At 42.5% G+C, this 11775-nt stretch overlaps 1 protein-coding gene across 1 annotated transcript; it reads right to left on the reverse strand.

Moving 5' to 3' along the window:
* Positions 1-3358: 3358 nt before the first annotated feature.
* LOC104403946 (E3 ubiquitin-protein ligase RBBP6-like) lies at positions 3359-6662 on the reverse strand. Its single transcript, XM_010012247.1, has 3 exons — positions 6620-6662; positions 6117-6216; positions 3359-3488 (listed from the first exon to the last, which is right to left on the reverse strand). Exons 1-3 carry the CDS (start codon positions 6660-6662, stop codon positions 3359-3361), a joined length of 273 nt encoding a protein of 90 aa, XP_010010549.1.
* Positions 6663-11775: the final 5113 nt, after the last annotated feature.

Genomic DNA, 11775 nt, shown 5'->3' on the forward strand with positions numbered 1-11775 from the left:
AAGGACCAGTTTTAGCAGACTGGGGAAAAAATACCTCGCACCAGTTAACAATTCATTCTCTACATGCCTAGGAGAGCACATACAACATTACTGCATTACTAACTACAAGCTCTTAAACTTGCGTTTGGAGAGGAACACCCAGATCTGGAAAGAGAGATCTTCTTTCCACTTAAATCTTACCAAAGATTGAACTTTCCTCCTTTTGAGAACATTCTGCACCTAGTTCTGTTAAAAGGAAGTCTGATCAAGGATTTTGTAGCTTCACACTCCATATGCCACTCTTTTTTACATGTGGAAAAGCAGGCCCGTATTCTCTCGTGGCAGGTTCAACCACTGTCATTCCGTGGTTTTTCAGAAGGAAACAAGGAATTAGGGAAGCTGCCTGTTGGAGCCTAGCATTAAGTGGTCTAGGACTGACCAGTAACCAAAACAGAACAGTTAGTAAATTATGAACTAGCTCTGGGGTTTTTTAGGAAGCAGTTATTAGATGGCCTGCAGGCAACAGTCCAATTCCTTAAAGGAAGCAGTAGGACTCCTTTCTACTCAGCAGGTATCAAAAGCAGCAAACAGGCAATCAATGGACTATTTGGTATGTGTTTGCCCAACAGCTGCCTTTCAATGACCCTACATTCCTCTGTCTATTCCCCCCACCTTTAAGCTTCTACTCAAGTATTTCCTGCCAGTCCCTCCACTCAGTCCAGCACAAACAACATCTCCATGACACTTGCATACAACCCAGAGATAATACTGCAGAAGAATCGGGGAGGGGACATGGGACAACACCCCTCCTGCCCAAACCATACTCAACAGTGTATTAATTCCCATTTCAAAGAAAAGACTAAGCAGAAACTAACACAAAGCAAGTGGGAAAGGGGACAGCAAATGGGAGGAAAAGGCTGATCTCACTGTGGGAGTGCTACATTTAAATCATAGTAGTTTCCTAAACCCTATAGCCTGGCTGAACTTAACATCCAGCCAGGAAGGGTCACACTTGTGCTTGATGGCATTAAACCAATGGGCGTGACTCTCCGCATTTCTGCAGCCTCTAAGGACAAGCACTAACTGGAGATCCCTGCAGTTCCTGACACAGGAATACTAAACCAGAAAGGATCCACCTTCTTGCTCTGGCTGTACTAACAATAGGACAGCAGCACAACTTTGGGTCTAGAATGGTAGCTAACGTAAGAGCCAGACAATGAAGAAACAGAGTTTGGCTTTACGCATCCTTTAAAAAAATCTTAACTCATTTTCATTTTGCTGCTTTATCCTTCAATAAGAATTGGCAAGTTTTCCAGGGATTTACTCCTGCCACACTAAGATCCAGGTTCTGCTTTGAAATACATTCAGAAATACATGTATGAAAAACAAACCCCAAACCCCAACAAACCAACCCCCACGCTTCAGAGCAGGCCCTGAGTTAGCTTTAACAATGCTCAGTGTGTCTCCACCACCAGAAGCACCTGAGGCTGCTGCAGTGCTTTTACAGTGAAAGAAAGGACTTGTCAAGAGCAATGTGAGGCTTCCACCCTCCCTATGCTATCCACAACCCAATCCAGGTACAGCCAGAGCAAACAGAAGGGAATGTTTTGCTCTTTCATTCAGTTCAATTAGTTCTAATTAACACTAAATCTTCCCTCCCACTCCAGGATTTTATCTTTTTTGAGGTATCTATGTTAGCTTATGGTAAGATGCTACTTAGAAACATAATACAGACATGCCAGGGAACACACGAGGCTAAAAGAATGTTAACTTTATTTATGAACATGTGATTTGTGTTTATACACATGCTAGTAAACAAAAAGAAAAGTAACTGTTTTCAAGAAATAAAAACCCATCGGAATTAGATCAAATCCTGTAAAGGTGGTTTACATAAATGCATTACATTAACTACTAGGGTCACTGGGCAAACTATCTCCAACTCAAAATGAGAGGCATTCATGTCCAAAAAGGAATTCAAATCAATCGGCAATAGAATTATGGATGCAGATTTGGACTTAGTGGTTTTAGACCTACACACACAAGTTTTCAATTTTCAGTTGTTGCATAGCATTCCATGAGAATCAGAGGCTGTATCCTTCACAGAACACAGACCCTGACTTCATCAATTTCTACATCAAGTTATCCTAAGAGCTTATCAAGGGGTCAGATCCAATGATCCAGGGTTAGTGTAATGCCTCACACCAGTCTAGTGAAGGAAAAGCAGATATACTTAAAATAAAGATGAAAAATAAAAAGCACCAAGTCGTAACTTTTATATGGTAAGGACTATTTTGAAATGAGCAGTTACACATCATATTTGACCCAAGAGGCAAATCAAGATCTAGACCATTACCAGTCCAGTATTTCTGTGTGTTACTTATAGTTTAGCAGCAGACAATAGTGTTTTCAAACCGGAAAATGCTGCCCTTTTCCAAATGCAAACTCAAAGCGGTGGTATACTAAAGAAAGACTTAACCTTTGGGAGATGAAAGCAGCACCCAACCCTGAAGTCACCCAGACGCAAAAATGTACTGCAGGCAGTGCAGAATATCAACAGGGGTTAACCCAGCAACGCACCAGGCTCTGATCTTGTGCCAGAATTTGTATCAGATATTTTCATTTGCAGACAAACTATGAAACAGCTTCATCAGGTAAAAGGAAAAGAGCAAATGCAGAACTTTAGAACACCACTTTGTGTAGCAATGATATTTAAATTCATGGCAATCTATTAAAGACATTCAGGTACTCAGAGGGGCCCGAACAATACCACCTCAATTACACAGTTTCAGGAACAAATGCCCAAGTACTTAAGGACATGAAAAGGAATCATTCAGCTGCACAGAACTGTCCTCAGAACATGTGGGATATGTTGGGGTTGGGATTTGTTTGAACCCCCAAGTCAGAAGGAACAGTACCAAGGTTAACAACAGTGGTTTCTCAGTGGTTTTTGATCACATCTTCAAAAACCATTAGGCAAAAAAAGAAAAAAAGGTATTTAAAACAAAAAGCTAAGTGATACAATGTGAAAATGGCAAAAAGTACACTCCAAACAACTTTTATTGCAAGAAACAAAAAGCACACAACAACCTATACAAACATACATATTACTAGCTATAGACAGACAGATGTAGAACATGGCACCATGTTCAGTTGTGCAAACCTCCAACCGCCAGGATGTGAACCCGAGCGCACAGAATCTGTACAACACAGAGTCATACAGGAATAGTCTATCATATGCAATAGGAAATACAATCCAGTACTAGCACAAATACCAGTATTCACATTAGAACTGTGCAAATAATGGCATTACTCAGTTTTTACTACGCTGAATCAAATACATTGTATTTACAACAGACACTATATTTTACTGGAAAATAGCTTAAGTTAATGTTTGGAAAATTAATAAAGGGCTACGTTGTGTAAAATTAAGATCAGTGTGTAGAAAAAAGTGTGAGATTGGGTTTTTACATACTGCTTTTGATGTTCCACTCACTGGCTCAGTTCGACTTCTAGAAGAAGAAATAAAGGTGATCAGAATTTAAAATAAAGCACTGGTACCCAACATAAAACAGTGAAAACAGATGATAAAACCTGAACACCAAACCAGCATGTCCCTATAGGCTAGGGAATGTGGAAATTTATTCATATACATAAACTGATCTCTCTTGGTACATTCAGAGCAACTAAAAACCCACCAAATACCACATTTGTACTTTGTCAGCAATTACTCTGAGACTTACAGATATAGAACACAACAGTGCAAGAGGAAGTCCTCATTTTGTCTGCTACGGAAGTCTCAAAAATAGGAAGCCTGTATCACAGTTTTGTGTTCTTAAATAACCAACTGTCAAGCTACGAAGGTCACTTTAGCCAATCTGTACATCCTTAGTGTTACAACCAGGTGCCAGAGACAGCACTTCAGTTTCTAAGACAGAACAGTGAGAGTCCCAACACCATGAAGTGCAAGCTCACTTCAGTGAAAAACCTCAGTCATCTGACAAAGAAAGAACAAAACTGTTGGCAGCTTAGTTTTTACAACAGCGTTTCTTTGTGGAAGCCCAAGCACTGTGTTCAGATATCTACCGTATTTAGCCATGAAAGCACCAAAATACTAAACGTGTTACATATGCTATATTGACTAAAAATAGTAGTAGAAATGTCACCTGAAAGCAGTTTCTAGGGTTTTGTGCGATTTAGGAGTCCTGTGACAGAAAAAAAGGTCTTAATTGCCAGAATTTGCTTTAAGATCATCTTGAAAATGCTACAATATTTTAGGAAATATTTATTACATTTGAAAACCTGCTGAGATTCCACATACTCATCAATCTGTACCTGCATGCTACTCATCATGAACCAGACATGCAACCACGGAGATGGTTAACAAACAATGCACGCATCATCCAGAGCATCCCATGAGCAGAGGCAATTTAAAAGCTGCTGCTGTGGAATTGACGTACAAAGAGAAAGGCTCGTGCTTCCTGCCACTGCTAGAACACCCCCAGGCTCCCAATTACAGCCACGTAGCCCCTGAAGATGAGGAAGTACATGGAAATACTTTTGGATTACCACATCTGCTAACCTTGAATAGTACAAGGTGAGTAAAGCATTTTTGAAGGCCTCTCCACGATTACAGCAGACCTTCACCACTCCCAAGCATTAACCACTCTACCAGTTGGCTCTGCAATGTTCCCAGCTGCAGGAACAGGAAGCTGATCTGCTGCTTAATTTTCAAGAGCAGTGCCATTCTTTCCTTACCCCCACACAGGTATGTATATGATCTTTGCTGCCTGCAGCACCTATCCCTTGCTTTAGGGCAGTATTACAACACCAGAGGAGGGAGGGTGTCATCCAACCCAAAAGGGAAAATGCATTGAGAAGACAGCACTAAGCACATATATTTAAATTAACCTCCCAAACAAGGCCATGTTTATAAGCACAATGCTGTAGCCTCCAGAATTACGAGGTAGTGCCGGAGAGCAACAACTACTGCTGTTAATATGCCCAAAGTTTACATCCAGAGCCACATTAATTCAGGGCTTTTTGCTTGCAAATGCTCCATGGGTACCAGGATGCTGCTGTACTGTTTGTTTGAGACAGACTGTAACTCATCAGTCTATTTACTGAGAACCAACATGAGAAAGACACGGCAAAACCACAAGCTAATATCATCTACTACTGATTGTAGGGGAGAGGTATATCTTTCAGAGGGCTGGAAAACATGACCACTCAAACAGTGCTGATGTAGCCGATATAGAATTGGTCTGTACAAATACATAAGTGACAGCAGTAATGCTGTGGTCAGGACTGCATGTGAATAGCTGTAGCTTTCATCAATACCTCTGATGCTCTGTACTCCATATATCTTAGGAACACAGAATTAAAACCTGGAGCACAGATACCAGCTTAGGGTACAAACAGACTTAGGAGGATAACTAGTTATGTTCGGTAACGTGCTAAACTGCTACCTGAGTCTCAGGTTTGGAAAGGACTAACTATTCCTTCATTGTACTTGCACAAAAGGCAATGAACTTCAGGATATTGCTGTTGTTCTCTCGCCTGAAATGGACATTGCCTTTAAGAAAGTAATAGGAATCACTTAGGAATGGAACTTCTTGAGAGCATGGTTTGTCAGCTGGCAAGCCTTGGTCTTTCCCCTATAGCTAGTATGTAAAAAACCCATACTTGGGGTGCGAGAATATTGCCATGCCCCAACCTCCTCCCCCAAATGCAACATACAGTCAAACACTGAGAATCAGAGTCTTCTAGATGGGAACAAACTGCAAGTTCACACTACAATGCATTATCTGTCTTTACTATAAATGCAAACACAGAGAATAAAGAACCTCCCCATGTACAGGAAACAGGACCTACAACTTGGCTTTTAGCAAAATCAACCCCAGGAACAAACCCCATATAATCATCTTACAAGTTGCCAGTGTTGGGGTTTGAACCCCGTGTACCAGCAGGGCTAAAAATGTTAAGTCTACTTTGGGACATACATTAAAATCTACCCCACTACAACAAAACTAAACAGCAGCTTTAACAAGAAAGATACCATCTGAATGCCTCTATAACTAAGATAAATTCTAAGTTTACCCACCGAAACCCCTCTCAGTACACGCTTTAGGGACACTCACATAACGTATGTTTTGCTGGTAGCTTTCACTCCGCCAATAGGGATTCTTCTCACAATTACAGATGAGTTCTTCGGAATCAGGGCATTATCATCTGTGTATTCTGAAACCAACATAAAACCAGAACAAACATTAGTCAATTCCTAAGAATATATATTGTTATCATTTAGCACTTCAGAGAATCCCTTTACTGATCTAAAAGCAAAGTTATAGATGTAGCATCATGCTTTTACTGTCTCATCACACTGAAAGACCATTCCGAGAAAGCTTCAGGTTGGATAATCAAACACAAACAACAAAATCTTTTTCTTTTTATGATTTTTTAACAGTTTGAATGCCAACAGCAAAATCTCCTCAGAGGTCACTATAAAGGAGAGTCTGCTAGTGCGGGGGGCGGGGGGCAGGGGGGTGGTGTCTTTCCTCATCTAGCTTAAGTTGCTTTGGCTGCTGTTGGGCTACAAAACCAACAGATCTCTGGGGAAAACCAGGCCACAGCAAAGTCTCACCTGCACAGAGTGTTCTGAACTGTGACTTGCTGGCCCTGCACATGGCTAAAGCGAGAGAACTCTGTGCCATTGCTTTCACTGCTGTTAACCAAGAGCAACTCACCCGTGCTGCTAGTGCAGAACACAGAAGGGAGGCCCTATCTCCCTTTCTTGGAGCTTAACCCATCAACAACCACACCTCTCAGCTGCTCAGTGTACACTGAAATGGAGTTAGTTCTGTGAAGGGATCTGATACCAGCTGGCTTTAATACACTTATTTTTCCTTTGACTCAATTAAACGAACTCATTTTGGTGATGAAATGTTGTTAGATGCAGGCTAAAGAGCTAACTGGTTATTTTTCAAACAGGAAAGAACTAAAGCTGGAATGCTGCTCCTGAAGCCCCTGGAAAGTTGTGTTTGCTTGGTTTGAATTCAACAGATGCCAGCTCAGTCTAACAGCTCTCGGACTAAACTGGCAGCTCCCAGCAGGAAGCTGTTCCCTGCAGGCAGCAGCATCCCCCAGCAGAGACTTGGCAACTTCCAGGACCTGCAAAGCAGCGTCACTGCCTCACCACATGACTCCACATCTGCAAAGCCAGCAGTGGCATCGTGCTCAACAAGGCTACTCCTCACATTTGTCCAAGCTTCAACAGAATTGGTTCAAAGTAACTGGAGGCAACAACGTTTTTGATGCCTATTCCCCTGACAGCACAAAACTCATTTTCCTGCCAGTGATGGCCAGTAAGTGGCACTGGGCTTTTGCCAATCTGACCTGTGATTAAACATAAGGATTCAATCAAGTCAGGAAGCTTGCAAAAGCAACGGAAGATCTGGATGGTCTAAAAGCTCCTTTCTGTTCTACAAGAAAGTAGTATGTTTCAAAAAGTAAAGAGAAAGAAGTGTTTCAAGGAAGGAATGCAGGCAGACGAGCTATTTTGACTGCTGCCTTACACTGACTTAGATATCTTAATCCAACAATTGCATTAGTGTCCACAACCTTCTTCCTGCAGCAAACAGCTCAGGTTATGCTCTGAAGTTTATACTGCTTCACATTTAATGCATGACTTAAAAACCCCACTTTTAAATTCAGCTGCAATTCTGGAAATCTGCTAGTTTTAGTACTGTGTGTCACACATATGCTATAAACAAGGTACTCAAAAAGTTCCTACTTTATTTCATGGCCTGCTTTAATCCACCATTTTGAGTCTGACAGCAGTGAAAAGCATCTCCCTGAGCACTGTCTACAGAAGTGTTTTCACCCAGATACAGCACACCAGAAGCTCACCAGGACAGACGCCATCAGAAGGCAAGTCTGGATGTGAAATGACAAAGGAAAGCCTTTACCAGGCTTAGGTGCTTTGCAACCAGCTATTATGCTGCTGGGGGAAGGATTTGCAGAGTGAGATACAAAAATGACTACTCACGAGCCAGGCTGCCTCTGCTGGGAAAGAGGGTAATTCCCAAGCACACATTTTCTCCCTTGTGCTTAAAAATCTGCTTTCTCATGATGTGCTTTTTAAACTCTGTTCTGATCAGCACCACTGGCACACTGCGACAAGGAAATCATCTCTGTCGCTGGCACCAAAGGCACTGCCTTGAAACATCCTCAGTAATCCTGCCCGGACTACTATTTCTGGCATTTCAGCTTCCACCAGAATAGGTATCAATGATCTCACCTACAACTGGGATATCATTCTTTGAATGAGCCAGTTCAGTAGGCCAAGCAGTTCACTTAATTTGCATTTGCATTACAATTATACAGTGCTGTGCTCCAAAAGAGCACCTATGTTCCTTTGAAGGGACGAGTCAACCGAATCTAACACACTTTCAATCATCAATCTGATTACACAGACTGCCTGATGCCTTCATGTCTTGTTGGCACTGCTTGCTGCTTCAGTGCATGACTGGGAAAGCAAAAGCCACACTGGAAACAAGGTGGTCATGGACCAAACAGCCTGCCCTAAGGACCTGGCCATGGGAGATGATGTGAGCTGACAGCACACCCCCACGGTCCTCAACCTGCTGGTGCCAGAGCCAAAGCAACAGGTGAGCTCCACTGGAACATGAGGGCTTTTAAATAGGCATGTGACTTGCTCCCAACCCCACCAGGCAAACAGGAACTCCACATCCTTCTTGAAAGCTCCAAAGACTAACGTGGCATGTCAGCCCAGGTATTAACTGCACTCTGAGCTGGGACCAAAGCAATGCCCCAGACTAGCACTGCACCACAGAACGGCACAGCAAAGGGCTGCATTTAAAACTTGCTTGAAAGTCTTCTCTAAAACACTACATTGGCAGAGTGTTGAAGACATCCCAGCAGACAGACAGACAGATGTCAGCTGTGAGGCCAAATGACTTCATTCACAGTTAGCATGAGCTTGTCTTGAAGACATCACATGGGGGCACTACTAAAACAGTCAAGTGCACCCTCCAACACTGAACTCAGGCAAGTTCTAAGCTCAAAAGACAGTCTTAGAAGTGCACCCTTTGTCCTTCAGATGATTCTTCCAGGACCAGTTCAGAGTCCCAGGTTCGGTTTTCTATTTCATTTTGCTTGATGAGCAGAATAGCACATTTCCCAAGTGTTTTGAGTAAGAATGTTACAGGGTTTGCAGTTCTTCCACAATATTAGGAGAGCATCTACTATAAAACACAGGTGAAGAAATTCAGATCAAATTAAGAGAAGGGGAGTTTAAACCCATCACTCGATATACTCGAAGTGAGTATCTTTTTGAAGGGAATTCTGCTTTTACAGAACATGCTTACAAGAGTAAGCACAACAGAGGACACCCACCCCTTTTTTAAACAGGTCTCAACTACCCGTTCTGCTTTCCCAGCACCTTAAAAAGAGCGGAAAAAGAGCTTAAAATCCTGTTTACTTTTGCTTTTATTACTATGTTTCCATTATGAAAAGCAACAGTTACTGATCCATAAAAGCTTAGAGCGCTTGAACCAACCAGAGCAAGTCGGTCACGTTCACTCAAGGTTCACTTTGTCCTTTCCAAGATCACTCTTAACATTTAGTCCAGACTTCTGCACAAAACTGTGGTATGTCCATGTCCTGGGTTCAGCGCTGGGCTTAAACCACGACAGTCCAGAAGTTAGAACTCCAAACATCCCACTGAGGCTGAATACCCTGGTCTAGCTTTTTTTCTTTTATCTTCTGAAGGAGAGTCTAGGCATCAAATCTGATTGATAAAAACTGAAATTCGTGGTTATCCATATAAACCAAAAATTTGGCATATACATTTGCACTGAAATGTATTCTGCAGCTTTGCTCTGAAAACCACTGGGGGATTTTTGTGTCTGCACAGAGAAACCCCCTTACAAGAGCTTCAATAAGCACCTGTGTCACTAATCTGTAATTTGGAGTTTTATACTGACTTTACCAAAGTCAAAGTGCAACACAACTGACCCAGAGGAGGATCCCATCCCTGTTACACAAGAGCAATGCCCTCTGAAGTATGAAAGACATTCCTTCTTGAGCTTCACCATCAGGTAACACCACATGTAACAGAACCTAGTGAAGCTGGTGCTTGTTCTTCACTGGATTCTGATTATGTAGACAACCAAATCAACACCCTTTGCAGAACTGCATTGTGGATACTGGAGGAACATTTTATGGGGTAACGTATTTAGGAGCATAATTTCATCCTCTAAAATCTTTGCTTCCTGCTCCTCACCTGCTGTAACACTGGCTGGCCTATTTCAAAACATGTTTTAGGTCTGGTGAGGATGACTGGGCTCCATCACAGTTTGCCGTCACCCAATATTCTGGTCTCAAGGCTGCTTTGCACAGCCCAGCCTGTCACAGGAGTGACGTCAGGCAGTGGCCATTCAGGCTGCCAGTGCTGGGAAGCTGCAAGTACAGCAGCAGCTGAAGAGAAAACCCGGGGTCCCCTCTGCAGCAAAGCCCTTCAAGCACACAAAAGAGTTTTCAACAGCTCTTGACAATTTTATCCAATGCTGTAGAATGATTCAAGACTTCTGAAATGCATCTCTATGCACATCACACAAGCCAATGGCATCCCTGAGGCCTCGACGTTGTGCTGTTGAGTCTCTTCACGGACGTTCTCCTAAGACAGTCTAAACATCTGTAGATAAAGCACCAGCTTTAGACCCAACCACTGTAAAGGCTGGGGCTGAAGCTACAGTTACTGCAGCAAACACACTATTCTGTTTAAGTTTCAGTACTTCAAACAGGAAGAGAAAAAACCCACTAGCACTTTTTTTAAAGAAAAACCTGTTGTAAGAGTGTCACAGAAGTGCAGGGAAAAAAATTAACAAATGAAACCACTTTACAAGTCTTTTTATTTTGGAGAAGTCACACCCCAAAGTCTTTAATCACTTTCAAACTTAGCAAGATGGCAAATAACCAAACTGAAATATCACACTAAGTAAGAGGAAACCCTTATCATGGCTGACAATCAAGCACCGTTTGTCAGATTTACAAGAACTTACGACTTCTGAGAACATTTCTTACATATATTCACATAAATGTTCTGCCACAGAACTTCAGAGCTGCCCTGACATGGCTAACACGTAGTACCAGGGGAAATAATGAGACGAAAAAAAGATTAGAAATGAATAATGAAATGATGCTCGACAGCATCTGAATGACAAATTCTTTGATGTAGAAAAGTTACATTAACAAGAAACTCCAAGGTATAATCGAGACGCGCAGGTGCAAGATGGCTTTAAATGGCCTGAAGAGATTCTAACTCACAGAGAAACTCTTGACCCAAAACACTGCTAGCGAGCATTTTCTGCAACGGGCACAAGAGCACTTTTCCCATGAACTGGGGTAAAGGAAGTTGAAGACAAAATTCACTCAACGCAACCACTTTTCTCTTCAAATTAGCTCTCTCTTATACGACTTCCAGCTTTCTCCGCCAGATGAAAAAGAAACCTGGCAGGTTTGTTATTATTCTCCTCCATTTCCGCATTATTTCGCTCAGAAGAATTCCAGGAAACCCAAACTTTAGTAAGCCCTGTGTGTCGCACACCAACCACGTATTCCTCCTCGCCTCGCCCCGCGTCTGAAGCGTGGAGCTGAAGGTGCTTGTCACAACGACTACAAAGGAACAGCCCAGCGAGGCCTCAACACCAGGCACAGCTACAGGCCGTGGCGAACCGCGTTCCCGCTCCCACCCCGCTTCACCCCCCGCCGCGTTCC

This window comes from Nestor notabilis, unplaced genomic scaffold (genome assembly GCF_000696875.1).
Source record: "Nestor notabilis isolate BGI_N333 unplaced genomic scaffold, ASM69687v1 scaffold19860, whole genome shotgun sequence".
Taxonomy (NCBI): Eukaryota; Metazoa; Chordata; class Aves; order Psittaciformes; family Psittacidae; genus Nestor; species Nestor notabilis.

Coding starts and splice junctions, on each gene's coding strand:
- LOC104403946 (XM_010012247.1), bottom strand. CDS start 6,662: ATGTGCAGGGCCAGCAAGTCACAGTTCAGAACACTCTGTGCAG. Junction 6,217..6,619: donor GTTCAGAACACTCTGTGCAG/GTGAGACTTTGC, acceptor TGTTGGTTTCAG/AATACACAGATGATAATGCC. Junction 3,489..6,116: donor ACCAGCAAAACATACGTTAT/GTGAGTGTCCCT, acceptor TTCTTCTTCTAG/AAGTCGAACTGAGCCAGTGA.